At 41.9% G+C, this 19,951-nt stretch overlaps 1 protein-coding gene and 1 pseudogene across 7 annotated transcripts in view; both read right to left on the reverse strand.

Annotated features, from left to right (window-relative positions):
- Nucleotides 1-9,814: 9,814 nt before the first annotated feature.
- LOC132482667 (intraflagellar transport-associated protein-like) lies at nt 9,815-10,769 on the reverse strand (annotated as a pseudogene).
- Nucleotides 10,770-11,375: 606 nt separating this feature from the next.
- Nucleotides 11,376-19,951, reverse strand: part of TAF1 (TATA-box binding protein associated factor 1) — an 84,979-nt gene continuing 76,403 nt past the window's right edge. For 5 of the 7 annotated variants that reach the window (XM_060087984.1, XM_060087982.1, XM_060087979.1 and 2 more), the window contains one exon: nt 17,139-18,907. In XM_060087984.1, coding sequence (XP_059943967.1) covers nt 18,685-18,907 — 223 coding nt within the window. In that variant the 3' untranslated portion in view covers nt 17,139-18,684. Of the gene's footprint in view, nt 11,464-13,779; nt 13,906-14,558; nt 14,600-17,138; nt 18,908-19,002; nt 19,041-19,951 lie in introns of those variants that run through there. The other 2 variants (XM_060087980.1, XM_060087981.1) reach the window with 2 other exon arrangements.

Below are 19,951 nucleotides of genomic sequence, written 5' to 3' on the forward strand. Positions count from 1 at the left end.
CATAACTTACAATTTGATTCTAAAGTAAAAAAAAAATGAAATGAGAAGCAAAACTTTTAAAACCCCAAGTTTTGGGAATTCCCTGGCTGTCCAGTGGTTAGGACTCGGCGCTTTCACTGCCTCAGCCCAAATTCAATCCCTGGTCAGGGAACTAAGATCCTGCAAGCCGCTGTGGCCAAGCTTTTATTCTAAACTTGAATTTCAGAAACACATCAAGTAACTTGGAAGAAAAGCTAAAATATTTAAATTACAAAAGTTAGTGGTGGACAAATTCTTACGCTTTTTTCATATCTGCAATAACTTGGCTATTTTACAGTACTTGGAGCTGTCTAGAGTCGTCAGATATTTGTGTTTTACTTTTATTTGACTGTGTCATAAAGTGTTGTTTATTTTAAATAAAGGAGAGTCAAGTAAACTGAAAAGTTGTTTTCTGGCCCTGCCAGAAAGGGAGATGAAGTCAATACATGGTTCTGAAGATTTCCCCTCTACCTGTGTAGAGTCTCATCCATAATAGTGACTCACCAAGGCACTGATTTTCAGCCAAGGGGATAATAAAACTCTGGGTGAGAGTGGAAGCAACTCTCCATGTGGGGGGAGAAGACTAACAGGGAATGGGAGTTTGAAAACGTCTCTCAAGTAATTCTGACAAACCCTCCCTTCCTGAGGATCTCTACTTGGTCTGGAATATTTTGCAATTTCACATTAAGATCGAGGTTTCACTTTAAGGAGCTAGAATAACTTAAATTGGTCTGAATGTGTGAACTATTGTTTATTCAGAAGAGATAATAACCACAGCTAACATTTACTGGGTGTGAACCATGCGCCAGGCACTGTGCTGAGCACATCATAGGCACTATCTCATTTAACTCTCACTACAACTCTGTCAGATAGCTGAGGAAGCAATGTTAGTTAATTGCTAGTAAGCTGTTATACATAAGTATACATGATACTTAAGCCTGTATTTCAAACCACCACACACTACACTGTTTCTAAGACACTTGGATCTGAAATGTGGGTTTTTGTTGAAATTTTTTTTTTCCTGTATGTGGGCCTCTCAATGTTGTGGCCTCTCCTGTTGCGGAGCACAGGCTCCAGACGCGCAGGCTCAACGGCCATGGCTCACGGGCCTAGCCGCTCCGCGGCATGTGGGATCTTCCCGGACCGGGGTACGAACCCGCGTCCCCTGCATCGGCAGGCGGACTCTCAACCACTGCGCCACCAGGGAAGCCCCTGTTGAAATATTTTTTTCCTCACAGTCCACAAAGAGATTCTACTGGAATCTGGAGCTGGCAATCACAAGGTTGGAGAAAGTGAAACGACTGATAAATTTACCTCAAGAGAATGAAAAAGTGTTGTCCCAACTTTTCTCTCTATTGTAAATTGGCGATCGAGCCTGTAACTTGCTTATGATTTTGTCTAAAGATTTAGGAGTATTTAAATTATGCTCTATTGTTTGCAACTTAGACACCCTTGGTGAGAAAGTTACGTTAAACCTCAGACTATACTTCTTTTTAAATTACTTTCTTAACCAGGAGTCTAATAAGCACCTGATATTATATACAAAACTTATGTACCCACCGCTATGTTTGAAATAGATAACCAACAAAGACCTCCCGTATAGCACAGGGCACTCTGCTCAATACTCTGTAATAGGGACTTCCCTGGTGGCACAGTGGTTAAGAATCCGCCTGCCAATACAGGGGACACGGGTTCAAGCCCTGGTCCGGGAAGTTCCCACATGCCGCAGAGCAACTCAGTCCGTGCGCCACAACTACTGAGTCTGCGCTCTAGAGCCCGCTAGCCACCACTACTGAACCGGTGTGCCACAACTACTGAACTCCGGACGCCTAGAGTCCATGCTCTGCAACAAGAGAAGCCACCGCAATGAGAAACCCGCGCACCACAATGAAGAGTAGCCCCCGCTCCGCTCGGCGCAACTAGAGAAAGCCTGCGCACAGCAACGAAGACCCAACGCAGCCAAAAATTAAAAAAAAGAAAAAAAAATACTCTGTAATAACCTAAATGAGAAAAGAACTTGAAAAAGAATAGATACGTGTATATGTATAACTATGTTGTACACCTGAAACCAACACAACATTGTTAATCAGCTATGCTCCACTATAAAATAAAAATTTAAAAAAAATTTTTTTTAAATAAAAAAACTTGGGCTTCCCTGGTGGCGCAGTGGTTGAGAGTCCGCCTGCCGATGCAGGGGACACGGGTTCGTACCCCGGTCCGGGAAGATCCCACATGCCGTGGAGCGGCTGGGACCGTGAGCCATGGCCACTGAGCCTGCACGTCCGGAGCCTGTGCTCCGCGATGGGAGAGGCCACAATCAGTGAGAGGCCCGCGTACCGCAAAAAAAAAAAAATTAAAAAAAATAAAATAAAATAAAAAAACTTTATGTGTATTTATACCACAGCTTTTACTATATTTTCAAAATTGTCCATATCCCCAAACAGGGTAAGATCCATTATTTTAACCACTGTTTGATAGACTGAGAGCTGTTTGATAGAGAGCAAAGGTAAAGGCTGAAAATTCCTCGTTGATAAGAAATCCATTAGTTTCAAATTTAAGTATTGAAGCCTACGAATTGTTTTAATATAATATCGGGGAAACTTCATCAAAGTGTCTAAATCAGGGATTGGGGAAGGACGGGGCGGGGGGTGGCGGGGGGTGGGGCAGGTCTTCCTATCACTTGGGAGGCTTTAAAAAAAACCCTCTTCCCAGACTCTGGTGACCTTCCCTACCACCAGAATCTAGAGCCACCCTGTCCCCCCTCTCCCAGAATCTAGAACATTTGTTTACCAATGAATGCTCTTCTTAACTCCCAGTGTATTGGGGGAAGAAACAAAGAAACAAATAAGACTGGTTTAAACTCTTGCCTTCAGGGTCATAATATGTGCCCAGCACTATGCTGATGTTATTTTAAAAGATAGGCAGACTGTCAATATTTAGGATAAAGGAATTTAGGAAGTGAGTTGTCTAAAATAAACAGCTTCTAATATACTTTCTTCTGATACAGCTGTGAAAACTGAAGCAAAATATATCTGGCACCCTACCAACCTCCATTTTTCATTGATAAATTCTTTTTCCTTCCTAAGTATTTAACTATGTCTCTAGTTTTGGGAACTAGAGCAAATAAATGTGCTCCCAAGTTTTCCCATATAGCTGTTTCCTCCCTTTATAGTATTCCAGATTTCGTAAGAAGGAAACACAGGAAAAATGAATAAATTTGTGATCATTGATATGACATACCCTTCACCTACTAAAATGTAATTTAATTCGGCTTACTCTGTTATTTGACCACTTCTTACAGTTAACTCAGTCAAATTTTTGGTTGATACAAGTTCTTATTTGTACTCTGTAAGTGAGAGAGTCACAAACACAGGATATAAGTACACATTTTTATTTTACCGTAAATCAGGATGAGTGGGTATTTTTAAAAGTTAAAAAGCTATAATGTGCAGTTGATTGAAAACACTGCATTCTGAGACCCCAAAATGTGGAAAATCCAAACCTGTACAGGCAGTTTTAAATAAATGATTTTTAAAGTCTTACATCTATTTAAACCAACTTGCAGAATTTATAATTTATATGTAACTTAAGTTGTCAGTTTATATATGACATTTATAAATAATAGATTGAATGCATAATATTAAGGGTAATTTATTATTTTTAAAAACCTTGAATATTAAGTTATTACGAACCAAAAAGCAAAGGATAAATTTGTAATACTATATACCTGATAATTAAAATATTGTGATTCTATATTTCTTCTAAAGTACTTATGTTTACCAAAGGATTATTATGAATATTGTTGCTAGTATTATTTTAAGGACTATCTGTATCAGAATTATAGATGTGCATGTTAAAAATGCACATTCCAAGCCCAGGAATTTAAATTTACAATAAGCAACCCCTATTCCCATTTTGATGTAATACTTGTTGAAGAACAGTGATGCCGAGCAGGAAACTCTGGGGCTCCTGGGCAGGGAGGCCTTTTTGTCCCCCATTTCTTGTAGGCAAGACTCCAGCCTCCATGACCTTCCCTGAGTTCCAAAGGGCAGACCTAAACAGTTGCTAATCAAGGGCCTGAGGCAAGACTAAAGGGACCAGAGAAGCTCAGGAGGTTAGGGGACCCTGCATACACCCTAATCTTGTCAGCAACCCCACCCTTTTGAAACTTTGCAGAAGAAGAATGCAAGACTGTTACTGCCTTGATCCTTATCACATACCTCTGACCACTACCCCTCACTATATAACCTCTCCCTATTCCCCAGTGAAGGGGGCACAGTTCTTGAGGTGCTAGCCTACTGTGTTCCCCTTTGCCTGGCAAAGAAAGCAAGCCACTCTTTCTCCTCCATATTCCTGTTTGGCATTGCCGCACAGAGAGCCAAGATTTTGGCAACAAAATTGGGGGCTCGTCCAGGATTGACTTGTGGGCAGGAGGCCCCGTAGGGCCCTCGGCTTGATCTGTTGCTCAGGGATTTCTCTCCACGCCACCCTCCTCAGGGAGAGCAGAGGGTTGGAGGATTTCTCTGAGGCCAGATCGCCAGGGTTCCCCTGCCATAGGGCCCTGCCCTGATCACATCCAACCCGCCGTCTCAGCTGCAGAGCTCCATGGCTGCGGCGGAGATGGGGGAGAGGTTGCCCTAGCAGCTGCCGAGGCTTTCTTTGCCTTGAGGACACCTTCCTTCTCCCTTCTCCGCATCAGCCCGGACACCTACTCTGAGAAAACATTAACTCTTGGAGGATTAGAAAGAGGGCGTTTGGTACGTCGCAACAAACCTGCCAGCAATTTGGTAAGTCCCCTGGAGTGCACACCATGGCCTTTTTGACTTTGTTCAGTTGGGGAACTTCGGTTCCAGTTTGGGGAGTGGGAGTTCTCCCTATGAAGGGAAATTCCATTTGTAAGGCGCCGCTTCGGACAAAGGTCACAGGTCTAGTGGGACTGGGAAGTCATATTTGGGGCATTTTTGCCATTTGGTTTTTGATTTCTGGGCATCTCTTTGCTGTTTTTTTAAATTTTGAGTGTGGCTTCCAGCTGGCAAGGTCTGGGTTCGTTTGGTTACTTTGGTTGGAGCGCGCAGACGTGTTACTAACTGCTCAAGCTAGAATGGGAAGCGCTTCCTCTAGGGTTCCATCCCCACCTGGGAGCCCCTTAGAACACTTTTTGAATGACTGGTCAACCTATAGCTATGATCCAATGACAAAGAAAAATGGCCTAAAAATGGGTCTCTTACAATTAGATCTTTATTGCCACAGGATGGGAAAATGGACTGAGGTTCCCTTATGTCCAGGACTTTCCCCTATAATTGAAAGCCTGAGGAATCAGAAAAACTCTCCTGGCTCAGGGAGGAAAACAAGCCTCCCCCACTTCTGCACGTTCCCTTACTCCTTCAGATTGTTCTGATAAGCCTTAGTAGACCCTGGAACGTGGAATATCGAGGTTCCCGGCTTGGCCAAAGATATCCAGCTGGTGATTATTAAGTAAAAGGGTTATATAGTATCTAAATATAAGGTACCAATTTCTGAAAAGTAGGGAAGATCCTCAAAAACTGTTTATAAATAGATTACCAAAATAGGAGGCCACTGGTCTGACTAAACTAACCATAGCTGATATTCAGAGCCTGATAGGAAGTCTGGAAGAGGCCTTCTCCCCTAAGCTAAATGAGGAAAAGTAAAACTTTCCAACATGGGTGAATGGGTATGTCAGTCCCTCAATATCATTGAGGTAGCCACCCAATTCTTTGAAAAAGAAAACAAAACTGTCCTTGTTTTACAAATGTAGTCTTTACCGGACCAGAGGTGTGGCTCCGAAAATAATCCAAAACCCACCAATCTCTTTTACCACTCCCAAAACCTTCCCTATTTATCTTAAGAGGCTTATAAATATATATATATATATATATATATTTTTTTTTTTTTTTTTTTTTTTTTCTTTTTTGCTGCACACGGGCCTCTCACTGTTGTGGCCTCTCCCGTTGCCGAGCACAGGCTCCGGACGCGCAGGCTCAGCAGCCATGGCTCACGGGCCCAGCGGCTCCGCAGCATGTGGGATCTTCCCAGACTGGGGCACGAACCCACGTCCCCTGCATCGGCAGGCAGACTCTCAACCACTGCGCCACCAGGGAAGCCCAAGAGGCTTATAAATATTAAACAAAAGGGAAACAAAGTCATCCTAGGAGGAACTTGCCTGTACCATTGAGATGCAAATGTCCTACCTGGTCTTCTCAGGAACACCTACCTCTGCCATCCTTTTAAACTGGAAATTTTAAAGAGGGTAAAGTAATTTAGAATTTGACTTGTCAAGGATAAATAGAAATCTTAAGTGTCTTTTCTTCTGTAAACACTAGTAAAAAGGGTTTAACCATCTAGATAGGTGACCTTGATGTGTTCCATCTGCTAGAAGCCCAATTTGAATCCAACCCCTTGTAACTGATGGCTTTTATGTTGTATCTGACTCAGGGCTGAAATTCGAATGGAAACTATGGGGCCTCTATGTTTGTTTGTGTGTTCGTAAGTGTCTATATGTGTGTTTTAGGTGTATGGTATTGCCAAAAATGAATTCATAAAAGAGCTCTACTTAGTTGGCTTTTTAAAAAATTAAGTGCTTATATAAATACTCAGAAATAGAAAATAATCTGGCTAGAATGAATTTCAGGTTCATGTCATCTGGAAAATATTCAGTACTAAACTGATATCTGGTACTGAAGGTGGTTTAAGCTTGTTTGTTTGATTAATATAGATATGTTAGAGTCATCAATGTCAAGTATAATACTTCTGTTGTACACCTAGGTTTACTAGAGATCAAATAAGACCTTATTCTGTATCTATTACAAATTTATCAACAAGAAAATGAACTCAATGGGAAAAAACTTTTAAGGAAAGTAAGATATGTGTTTTTAGTAAAAGAAGTTATGAAGGGCTTTCCTGGTGGCACAGTGGTTAAGAATCCACCTGCCAATGCAGGTGACACGGGTTCGAGCCCGGGTCCTGGAAGATCCCACATGCTGTGGAGCAACTAAGCCCGTGCGCCAAAAATACTGAGCCTGCGCTCTAGAGCCCTTGAGCCACAACGACTGAAGCCCGCATGCCTAGAGCCTGTGCTCCACAACAAGAGAAGCCACCACAATGAGAAGCCCACACACCTCAACGAAGAGTAGCCCCCGCTCCCACAACTACAGAAAGCCTGCACGTGGCAACGAAGACCCAACGCAGTCAAAAACAAATTAAATAAAGTTTTTAAAAAAGCATTAAAAAATGTGTGAAGAATGAAAAATACTGAAAAGAATGATACATGATCAGGATTTTCTAAGACTGGACTAAATTTAGTTGGGTACATGGATTTCAATAGGAATGGGCTAGAACAAGACTGGATTTGGTTTCTCCCTCCAAAGTATTCTTTTCTTTTTTAAATCTTTATTGGAGTATAATTGCCTCACAATGGTGTGTTAGTTTCTGCTTTATAACAAAGTGAATCAGTAATACATATACATATGTTCCCATATCTCTTCCCTCTTGCGTCTCCCTCCCTCCCACCCTCCCTACCCCACCCCTCTAGGTGGTCACAAAGCACCAAGATGATCTCCCTGTGCTATGGGCTGCTTCCCACTAGCTATCTATTTTACATTTGGTAGTGTATATATATGTCCATGCCTCTCTCTCGCAGCTTATCCTTCCCCCTCCCCATATTTTGTTTTTTACAGATATATGCCCAGGAGTGGAATTGCTGGGTCGTATGGTAGTTCTATTTTTAGTTTTCTGAGAAATATCCATACTGTTTTCCACAGTGGCCCTGAAACATCCCAAAGAGAGATACTAATCAGGTTCATTTGGTATGTTAAATTACATGGGAAGTATTGTCACATGAGTAATAAATCTTCTTAGGTTATACTGTATGGTAAATGTTACTAATACAGATATTCTAGAAATTATATGGACTTCATAAAGATCTGATATGTCCTGGTAATAAAATGTTATCAGTCATAATTCTAGTTATTATCTTAAAATGTTGTATATCACAACAGTAACCAAGTTACTTTGTCAATTGCATTGTAATCAGATTTTAAACATGGCTTTTTTTTAAAACATCTTTATTGGAGTATAATTGCTTTACAATGGTGTGTTAGTTTCTGCTTTATAACAAAGTGAATCAGTTATACATATATACGTATGTTCCCATATCTCTGCCCTCTTGCGTCTCCCTCCCTCCCACCCTCCCTATCCCACCCCTCGAGGTGGTCACAAAGCACCCAGCTGATCTCCCTGTGCTATGCGGCTGCTTCCCACTAGCTATCTATTTTACGTTTGGTAGTGTATATATGTCCATGTCACTCTCTCACTTTGTCACAGCTTACCCTTCCCCCTCCCCATATCCTCAAGTCCATTCTCTAGTGGGTCTGTGTCTTTATTCCTGTCTTACCCTTAGGCTCTTCATGACTTTTTTTTCCTTAGATTCCATATATATGTGTTAGCATACGGTATTTGTTTTTCTCTTTCTGACTTACCTCACTCTGTATGACAGACTCTAGGTCCATCCACCTCACTACAAATAACTCAATTTCGTTTCTTTTTATGGCTGAGTAATATTCCATTGTATATATGTGCCACATCTTCTTTATCCATTCATCCGATGATGGACACTTAGGTTGCTTCCATCTCCTGGCTATTGTAAATAGCGCTGCAATGAACATTTTGGTACATGACTCTTTTTGAATTATGGTTTTCTCAGGGTATGTGCCCAAATCAAAACTACAATGAGATATCATCTCACACGGGTCAGAATGGCCAACGTCAAAAAATCTAGAAACAAATGCTGGAGAGGGTGTGGAGAATAGGGAACACTCTTGCACTGCTGGTGGGAATGTAATTTGATACAGCCACTATGGAGAACAGTATGGAGATTCCTTAACAAACGTGCCTTAAGTCTTTTGTCATTATAGACACTTACAGTTTCAATCTAATGCCTTTGCAAAAAATGCTTCCCCTTCAAGAAGATTTATAGAAAGGACTTTTGGATATATACAAGTTTCTGACTTTCAGACCATAATGATGAACTGGGTAAGAAATTGAAGAATTCTAATGAAAAACCTGATGGCCTCATAAAGCTGTTAACCAAAAAAGGATTAGTTATATAGGATGGAGTGAACTGGCGAATATGGTTATTTTTATGGTTTCTATCTGAAAAAATTACCGGTTTAAACCTGTGTTTTCCAGGTATAAGGAAACCCTCCCCTCAAATTCATTGTAACTTACAGAAATTTGGTAAATTATACTTTTTTGTAAACAGAATTGAAACATTTATCTTATCTCTCTATCTGCTCCCTCCAGAGATTGGAAACTCTTAGGTTCCCTGCAGCTTTATCAGATAAATTAGGAAGGCTACCTTACTAGTGGTTACAGAAATCCCAAGGTATTTTGGAGACCTCAAAAAGGGAGGAATTCACCTACAATCTGTTAGGCAAAAATCTGTGATAAGCCCTTGGCGTGACTTTCCTAGCCCTGAGAGGTCCTTTAAAAGTGCAGTCTGAGACTCCTTATAAGAGTTTCAGCAAGTAGGGCTTCCCTGGTGGCGCAGTGGTTGAGAGTCCGCCTGCTGATGCAGGGGACACGGGTTCGTGCCCCGGTCCGGGAAGATCCCACGTACCGCGGAGTGGCTAGGCCCGTGAGCCACGGCTGCTGAGCCTGCACGTCGGAGCACAGGCTCCGCAAGGGGAGAGGCCACAACAGTGAGAGGCCTGCGTACCGGAAAAAAAAAAAAAAAAAAAAAAAGTTTCAACAAGTAAAAAGTCTATATGATCAATTACAGTTATATAATAAATCATCAAACCAAGTTTATTGAGACCACACTTATTTTGCAATCCATTGATTCTTAATTTGGTTACATTTAGTAGAAAAGGGGGTAATTTTAGAGAGAAAAAGATTTTTCAATGAATGTTAAATCCCAGGTTTTTTTTATAGTAGGTATATATTTTATGCTAATGTTGCTCGAATAAGAACAAGATAAAAATAAACACGAAGATATCCTGGTGGATCAGTCCCGGGGTTTCTCTAAGTCTGTGCTCTTTTTCTTTTGCTCACATAGCTCTTTGATAGCATCTATCTCTGCAGGAGTGAACTTGGGGGGTTAGAATCACAGCATCATAATCAAATTCTTCATCAAGTGAGAACAGCCGAACTTCACCTCCGACTATCTTTGTTTGCCTGCTCCTTTTCCAGTGGGCCTTGGCTTCACTTCAGAGGTAAGAGGCTGGGCCACAGAAGGAATGTAAGAAGGAACACTCATGCTCATGTCCTGCTCCACCTCTCCTGGAAGCAGCAGCAAATTCATTTGGGGCTTAATGTCTTCATCCAAGTCCAAATCTTCTAAATCAAGGAAGTTGTCTACCTTCACCTTTCCTGCCTGATTCAGATCACCTTGAAAGGAACTGCCAACTTTTTGGCCTTCATCCATCACTATCTGTTCCTCTTCTGAACACTGTGACGAAGTACGAAGAAAGATGGCTTTATTGCTGAGATGGTGATCATTTGGTTCATTTCTCTGAGTAAATTTTACTGAAGGAAAATTGTTTTCTGAAGAATTGGTTCCAAAGGCTCCTCTTTTGGTCACATTATCTTTTGAAAGATGAGCCAAAGTGCTCAGAAATTCTTCATATGTTTGCTCGTGACAATTAACAAACTTATCCAAGACTTCTTCAATATGCCGATCTTCATCCATCACCTCCAGTTCTGGTATCTGGCAGGCATTCCTATTCATGAAGCCACATTCTCTCTCCTTCGCTAGTTTTACGTCTTGGCTCCCATTTAGTCACTTCGCGTTTTCGGCGTCTTTATTCACAGACTCCTCTCGCGGAGCCACAGAGACGAACTCCCCAGTTTTTTTTTGTTTTTTTTTTTTAAATCCCAGTTTTGTTAATGGAGATTTGTAGTTAATAAGACTCATCTCTCACATAGTTCTTTGCTGTTATGTTAAATTAATTTAAAGCTTAATTGAATTATTAAAGGATACTCTAAGCTTGTTTCTGAAGCTTATCTCAGTAATTTCTTTGGGTGAAGATCAGATGCCCCATGACCTGCAACCAGGGGATTATGCATACTGGAGAAGTTATAAGGGACAGGAGGACCCTTTTCAGGTACTCTTAACTAGCTTATGCACAGCGAAACTGAAGGGAATTGACTCTTCGATTAATTTCCACTCACAAAGGGCCCCTGCACTGGAGTGGCCCATAGAGAGGATGGGTGACCTCAAAATCACCTCAAAACAATGATCCAACAAAGGAGAAACTACACGCACACCAGGGCGAGAAGACGACGACATCAGAAGTAGACAGCTTGCCCGAGATCCTCGACCTGGCTCATCTCCCTCTCACCTGGAAGCTCTCTTACCTCCCTTCAAAGGGGGAGACGGGGTGCTGCTGAAGTATCAAAAAGAGCAATGACCTGAGCAGCAGAAGCAGCCTGAAGAAAAAAATGAAAGGGATCTTATCTTAGGACATTCTTCTTACTACTCACACCTCTCTAAAATTAGATAGAGTAAAACCGTGGGTACATCATACCAGAGTAAGAAGATTATCAGCTATTGGCCAGCCAAGGCTGCCTACAGCCAGCACAGACTCCTGCGAAGCAGACATCTCACCCTTTGGGAAACTTGAAGTATTTGTTCCGACAAGTGGAATGAAAGTTCTGTTTTCTTATCCTTTCTCATACCTTCTACCTATAGATTCATATGCTGATTCTTTCGATAATTCTAACTGCTAGACATGTGGTCAGCTTCCTATTTCTGGGTCTTCAGGATTGCCTTGATAGGTTTTCCCCATACAGGGAATGGTTTGGAAACAACTGGCTACAATAAGTCTCTCTGAAGTGCTGGTTCCAGACTGGGCTTCAGACTTACTCCCCTGAATTCCCAAGGAAATGAGATCTGTTCTGTCTACTAAAGTTCTAGTTGTCACTCCTCTTACTTCTAACTGGGTCTGCTACACCAAAATGGCAAAACAAAGGACTGAGATCTTAATCACATAAGACTGGGATCCAGGACTTGGAACTCAAATATTTCTAATTCGTTATCTATTCCCCCAAATTTAGGCAGGAATACGCCCCAGCTCAGCAAGAAGTAGTTAAAGCTGTTGTCGTCCCGTTCCCTAAAAGATTTGGGGAAAGATACAGCTGAAGTGGGGATGAAAACCGAGTCCCCCTAAAGCTGAGCTCCTCTGCCTAACATCTCTACCCAAAACGATTGTTCCCTTTTCTTGTCCAACATCTGTTCTCCTCAAGATTGAGGAATATCAAAGAAAAGGGAGGGACCAATGCTGAGCAGGGCCCTCTGGGGCTCCTGGGCCGGGAGGCCTTTTTGTCCCCCATTTCTTGTAAGCAAGACTCCAGCCTCCATGACCTTCCCTGAGTTCCAAAGGGCAGACCTGAACAGTTGCTAATCAAGGGAGGAGCAGCCACAAAACCACCTGAGGCAAGATTAAAGTGACCAGAGAAGCTCAGGAAATTAGTAGGAGACCCTGCACACACCCTAATCTTGTCAGCAACCCCACCCTTTTGAAACTGCAGAAGAAAGAAGAATGCAAGACTGTTACTGCCTTGATCCTTATCACATACCTCTGACCACTACCCCTGACTATACAACTTCTCCCTATTCCCCAGTGAAGGGGGGCACAGTTCTTGAGGCACTAGCCTACTGTGTTCCCCTTTGCCTGGCAAAGAAAGCAAGCCACTCTTTCTTTCTCCTCCATCACTCTGTCTCCATATTTCTGTTTGGCACTGGTGCACAGAGAGCTAAGATTTTGGCAACAACAGCTGATACAGAGGATAGCATTAATTTGGGAATGTTGCTGAATCAGAGTTTCCCAAACTTCTCAGATAAGAATCGCTTGGAGGGAATTCCCTGGCAGCCCAATGGTTAGGATTCCGCACTTTCACTGCCAAGGGCACGGGTTCAATCCCTGTTCGGGGAACTAATATCCCACAAGCTGTGTGGCATGGCCAAAAAAAAAAAAAAATCACTTGGGCCATCTGTAAAATATACACACCACCAGTCTTCCCCAGACATTCTGACTCAAGAAGTTTGAACTGGGGCCTGGGAATCAGTACAAGTACACCAGTGGTTTATCTTCAAAGTCAGGGGGAAACAAATTAGATTATTACATTTAGGCAAATATTTGCATTATAATACCGAAGACCCTGCAATTGCCAAAGGAGATTAAACTACCAATAGGAAAAAATTTGTCTATTTTTACACTGATATGGAACCGGTGTTTTGGAAACACAATCCTGAGGTTAGCTTCTCAGGCTCCAACCCCACTCCCACTGAAAAATTTCCCACTACTTTTAGAATATAGACAAAACTCCTTACCATGGTCCACAATGCCCAGAGTCATGGTTTCCTTCCTACTGCTTCTCTATATCCAATACCCATCTTTCTGGTCTTAATTTAAAGATGGCCCTTCTCTAGGCCAAGGCTAATCTCTTCTACCCTTGGTGCTCCTGAGGAAGTTTCCTCATTTGTAAAATGGGAATAATATTGATCTCATAGATGGTTCAGGATTAAATGAGGTCAGGTAAGAAGAGCTCTCTGCACAGAGGCTGGCACAGTGAATGACAGCTATTATTTAATCAAGTCAAGCTCTGTTTCTACTTCACATTCAATTCAATTCTTAAACCCACTTGCCATCTGGTTTCTGCATCCACCATTCCAAAGAAACTATTTTCATTAGGCTCACCAACTGCCAAGTCCAAATGACATATTTCAGTCCTTATCTGACTAACCTTTCTGCAAATACTGGACATTGCTGACCATTCCATCCTCTGAAATTCTCCTTTGGCGTCCCCAAAAACTGTATCCGTTTTTCTTATACTTCTCTGGCCAGTCTTTTAAAGTACCTTTTGTGGTTCCTTCAAATTAAAAAAAAATGTTTTATCACAGTAATACATGCATATTTATACGCCAATGAGAGCTACTCAGCAAGGTCTTCCTTGACCATTAAGTTAGAACCCTCACCCCATACCCTCTCACATCACTTTGTTTTGTCTTCGGAGTACTTCTCTCACTCTCATTCACTTGTTTGTCTTCCTCCCCCACTAGATCCTAAACTCTCTGAGGGAAGGGGGTATGTTTTATTCACTGCTGTATTCAGAGCACAAAGAATAATGCCTGGCACCCGCCAGGCTCAATCAGCATTTGACTAACTGACTGAAATATCCCCCACATTTAATCAATCACTTGTAGAGTCTACCTCCTCAATTCTCTCAAATCTTTGCCCCCTGTTCTTGTTTCACAACTGACTCATATCTTGCTTAAATGACTGCCACAACCATCTCCAGTCCTATTCTATAGTCCATAGCCCAAATTGCAGCTAAAGTGATCCAAATCCTTCAGTAGATTCCTACTGCCTTTAGGATTATGTCCAGATTCTTTAGCAAAGCATATAGAGCTCTCCATGATCTGGACCCTGGCTAATTCTAGTTTCAGCTTTTGCCAGCCCCTTCCATATGCACCATGCTCTAACCATCCCTAACTATTTATAGTCACATGCAAACTGCTTTACCTTTTCTGCTTCTACACCATGACAGCTGTGCTGCTGAGGACCTTTGGAAAAAAATCACACAATAAAGTAAATCGGTACCATTTTAGATAAACAGACTTTAACCACATTTGTGCATTGAACACCTATAACAATCATTTTATGGATCCCATGTCAGCTCCAGCTCCCATTTCCCTCATGACCATTAAAAAAAAAATACCAAGAAACACTTCAACATTAATAGAAGGGTTTACAGTGAAAAGAATGTGCCCCTCCCCAACCCTACTTCACTCCTAGAGGTGTTAACAGTTTGAAGCGCAACATGCCAAATCTTCTCTGTGAATATGCAAATATGGATTTACATTCCTTTTGTCTCCTAAACAAGTGAAATTAAATGCCACCTACTATTCTAAGACTTACTTCTTCAAGAATATCTTTCCATATTAGCACATATAGATTTTCCTCATTCTTTTTCAACAGTTGCATATTTTTTGACTGGACGTACCGTAATTCAACCTCTCTGCTACTAATGGACATTTAGCAGGTTTCCCATTTTTCATTCTCTCAGCAGTTCAACACTTTTATTCGAGCTCCCATCCCATTTTCACTTTTCTCACAAGGATGATTTTACCTATTCCACAGAGGAAACTGACGCTATGAAGTGTGAATTCCTCCAACTTTCTATCTCCCTCATCTATAGGCCTGTAACTGTAACTCCGTCTCCGTCCTTCCTTTGTCTGGGGGGCGGGGGGAGAATCTCTTCTCCTATAAGAGAAAATGCTATCTATGCTAACATTCCTTCCTGTTTTCACAGCGGTCTTTCCAACAATTATCTTCTCTTGCTTTTTTCCAACCCCTCCTTCTCTATTGCTTTCTCCCTGAAGCCTACATAAGGGTACTTATTTATCTTCCATCTTTTTTTTTTTTTTTTTTTTAATTTTTGGCTGCGCTGCACAGGCGCCGCATGCAGGATCTTAATTCCCTGACCAGGAATCAAACCTGCGGCCCCTGCAGTGGAGGCGCAGAGTCTTAACCACTGGACAGCCAGGGAAGTCCCTATTTTTCTTCCATCTTAAGACTCTCTCCCTCTTTTATTCCTCACAGCCTAGCTTCTTGAAAGAGTAGTCTATGATCTCTCTTGTCACTTCCTCATCTTCCATCTGTCCCTCACCCTCCTGCTTGGCTGGCTTCTATTCTCACTCTCTTGCTAGCTAAGGTCACCAGGGACCTCCTAGTTGCCAAACCCAAAGGCTCTCAGGCTTTATTTTACTTTTCTGTGGTATATATGCTAAGTATTTTTCTTTTTTCCTTTAAAACTCCTTCCTTGGTTTAAGAAATATCATTCTTCAAGTTTTCCTTCTATTTCTGACCACCCCTAAAAATTGGTCTATACCAGCATTCTGCCCTCCATACTCTTCTGACTCTACACAGGCTTCCTGTGTGACTTCACCTACTCCCAAGTTTGCACAAATCCTAAGCTTTCTACCTATCATAGTTTAAACACACAGGCTCCCAAGCGAACTTAGCTATTTCTCCTACCTTCCACCCTCAATCTGTTCAGTGAATGGCCATCACCATTTACCCAATCACCTAAGTCAGAAACCTAGATTCCACTTTTCAACTTTCCATTATCCAATCAGTCACCAAGAGGTACCTCTCATTTCACCCCTACTGCCAATGCCTCAGCCAATTTAATTTCATTTCACCCCTACTGCCAATGCCTCAGCCAGTTTAAGTCTCCATCATCTCTCATCTGGCATCACCCCTCCCCAGCCCATCCATTTTTCACACTGTGCCAGTGATCTAAGATGAGCATTTGATCCTGAGCCTTGTAATCACTACACTACGTATGTTTCCTATATTCCATCCATCCAGAACTATTTGTTGTTCCACGAACAGACCATGTACTTTTATGTCCCTAAGCATTCTGTTCCCTCTGCCTAGAATACTGCCAGGAGGACCCCGGCAAAGTCCTCCCTACTCTTCATGATCTATCTGAAGGGTTCCCCTCTATGAAGGCTTCTTATCCTTACTTCATAAGCAGAGTTGGTAACTCCTTATCACCATGAAACTTTGTAAATATTTATTGAAATGATCATTTCTTATTAAACTTATTTATATTTATGTGTCTACCACTCATCCTAGACCTTAAGTGCCCTGCCATCAGAAACTGTATCTTAACGTCTGTATCAGCATCTAGCAGACTACTTGATAAAAAGGTGGCTTGATAAATGCTGAATGAATGAATGAATACCATGTACCCATCCAATCAAGCTAAACCAAAATTCTGGAAGCCACCTTTCATTCTTCCTTCTCTACTCCCAAATGCCAATTGGTCATCAAGTCCTGTTGAGTCTATCCCCTAAACAGCTCTCAAATTCATCCCCCTCCTCGCCATCTTAATGCCACAGCCCTAGTTCAGGCTCCACTACCCCATACTTGAACTAGATTTGCCCCCCTCCAAACCACTCTCCGCACTAGTGCTGGAATTTAAAAAAAATTTTTTATTACAAAAATAATACATTCTTGTAAAAAATTCAAATACAGAAATAAAAGCACAATACCCCACCCAGTATACACACAAGCATATAGCCCCCTCCCCTCCAATCCCACTCCCCAGAGGTTATCACTGTGAACAGTTTTGTCTATATCCTTTCAGACCTTTTCCTTTGCATATACACACATATAAAAACACATATAAATACACACACATGGGTTTTGTCATTTACAAAAACGGTATCACACTTGTTACATGATTGTTCAATTTTTCTTCATTTCATATACAGAAAATTTCTAAAACACAAATCTGATTATATCACTCCACTAGAGCGCCTCATTTCTCATAATATGAATTCACATGCATTAGCATCAAATTCAAAGCTTTTGACGATATGCTTCCTATCCATCTTTCAGTCTCATCTCTAGCCATTCCAGCATTTGAGGGACTCGAACATAAACCACCTTAAATCCTTTCTGGAACAAGGCAGGTACAAACAAACAAACAAACAAACTAGAAACACACTCTGCCATTTCTGGAGTTCAGCCTTTTCACTTCATGTTACACTCTGCCTGGACTTTTCCATCTGGCAAGCTCCTACTAATTCTTCAACAATCAGCTTAAAAATTACCTCTAGGAAGACTTCCCTGACTTTTTCAGACATGATCACTCTTCTATTTTCCCCTATACTTTAGATCTAGCTTCTTAATTGCACTTATCTCACAGTACTGTAATGATTTATTAACATGTCTTGAATTCCACTCCCCCTCCCCCAACTGGATGGTGATATTGTTCAGTGAAAGGAATGCATCTTATTTAATTTTGCATCCCAACGTTTTGATGGAAATGCTTACCATGGAGCAGATGCTCAGTAACGAATCTGTTGAGGACTTTATGATTCTAGGAACATTTACTGAGTACCTACTCTCACAGAACCATATCCTAAGCATGAAAAGAAACAGAAGACAGTCTTTGCCCTAAGGAACTTACCATTTCCCTACCATTTCCCCTGGGGGGGAGGGACAGAACACATTTACATGGCGACATATTTCTGACATATAGGCTGTTTCAAAGATTTATAGTTATTTGCCTCCAATCCATTTAGGAACAAGGCATTGTATAATCAAATAAATAATAAAATAATGGGCAGTTCAGTTTGTCCAAGAGGTTTATGCTTTTAGTGTGGCATAGAGTCCACCAGAATCCAATTCTCTGTCCCAGCAGAGGGGCTGTCCCCTGTTCCAGCCTGCAAATTAGAAAACTGAGATGATACCATGCTTGGAAATTTTCTAATACATCAAGAGGACATAAAGTTATTAGTTCTTTCATGATTTCTCTTCTTTCCCCAGGAAAGAATGATACTAAGGGCAATAAATGGAGTTAAAGGGGGCACTGGAGAAGAAGATTACTCTCTGTTAGTGGTAGGGGGAAGGGGGTTGCTTGATTTTAAATCAAAGGGTGGCACTGCCCCAGGAACATCAGGAGAGGTGATTTTTTTATCATTTACTTACTTACTAATTTTTAAAGGCTACGGTATTAGTTAATCTGGTGATTTCAAGATCAGACACTGTACAAATAAAAACAAATGGGGGAAAGGTGAACCACCTAGGCTGGAGAACAGGGAAGGCTGACCAAGGAGGCCCAAAGGAAGCCTCATTCATCAGAGTCCAAGTCACTGTCCCCAGCAATGGAGTGGAAATCCTCACTGTCCTCCTCGTCCTCTGACAGGTGGACCTGGCTTAGTACGCTCGGCCCAGAGCGCTGCTCTTCCTCCTCCTCATCTTCTTCCTCCTCTGATACCTCATACCCACCGATGCTGCTGAAGCTTGTGTCTTGGGTGTTCGACTTGGGATCAGGCTCCTCATAGCTCCCATAACTGAGAAGAGAAACATGTCATCTCTCAAGCTCGGACACCATCCTCTAGCTGACCAGTCCCGTTTTTGGTGCCACCAAGGGATCAGCCCATCTCACCTAAAATGACGGTTCTGGACTGTTCTACAGGCAGGTCCCTGAGAGAAAAATGATCCTATTCAAAAACATCAACTTGCCAACTTCATATACGCAAGAATCTGAATGAAAGAAACTCCCCTACACCTGAACAACACACTGCCAGCTTACATGACCATAAATGCTCTGAGAGCCTCATAGTTTTGTCTGCCACTTACAGCTTCACTCATCTACATATCCAATTAGTCAACAGTCCTGAAGATTCTACCTTTTCAATATATCTTGTCTCTATCCCCTCCTTTCCAGCCCTATTCTGCCTGCCTTGGCTTAGTCCTTTGTGATCCCTGGCCGTCTGCACCACTGAAATCAGTCTTCATGCCTCCAGTCTTGCTCTCCCCCAATTAATTCTTCACATTTCTGCCAGAGTGCTGTTTATTTTTGTTTGTTTGTTTATTCTTAATTTTACTTAAAAAAAAAAAACCACAAGTAATGCACGTTCACCGGTTAAAAAAAAATTAGAATATACACCAGAAGGGGCTTCCCTGGTGGCACAGTGGTTAAGAATCCGCCTGCCAATGCAGAGGACACGGGTTCGAGCCCTGGTCCAGGAAGATCCCACATGCCGTGGAGCGACTCAGCCCGTGCGCCACAGCTACTGAGCCTGTGCTCTACAGCCCGCAAGCCACAACTACTGAAGCCCGTGTGCCACAACTACTGAAGCCCGTGTGCCACAACTACTGAAGCCCACGTGCCTAGAGCCTGTGCTCTGCAACGAGAAGCCACCACAATGAGAAGCCTGCATCCCGCAACAAAGAGTAGCCCCCGCTCACTGCAACTAGAGAAAGCCCGCGTGCACCAGCGAAGACCCAATGCAGCCAAAAATTAAATAAATGAATAAATAAATTAAAAAAAAAGAATATACGCCTGAAAAAAAGAAAAAAAAAACACCAATAAAGCTACCACCCAGAGATGA

The sequence above is a fragment of the Mesoplodon densirostris genome, chromosome X (assembly GCF_025265405.1).
Source record: "Mesoplodon densirostris isolate mMesDen1 chromosome X, mMesDen1 primary haplotype, whole genome shotgun sequence".
NCBI classification, from domain to species: Eukaryota; Metazoa; Chordata; class Mammalia; order Artiodactyla; family Ziphiidae; genus Mesoplodon; species Mesoplodon densirostris.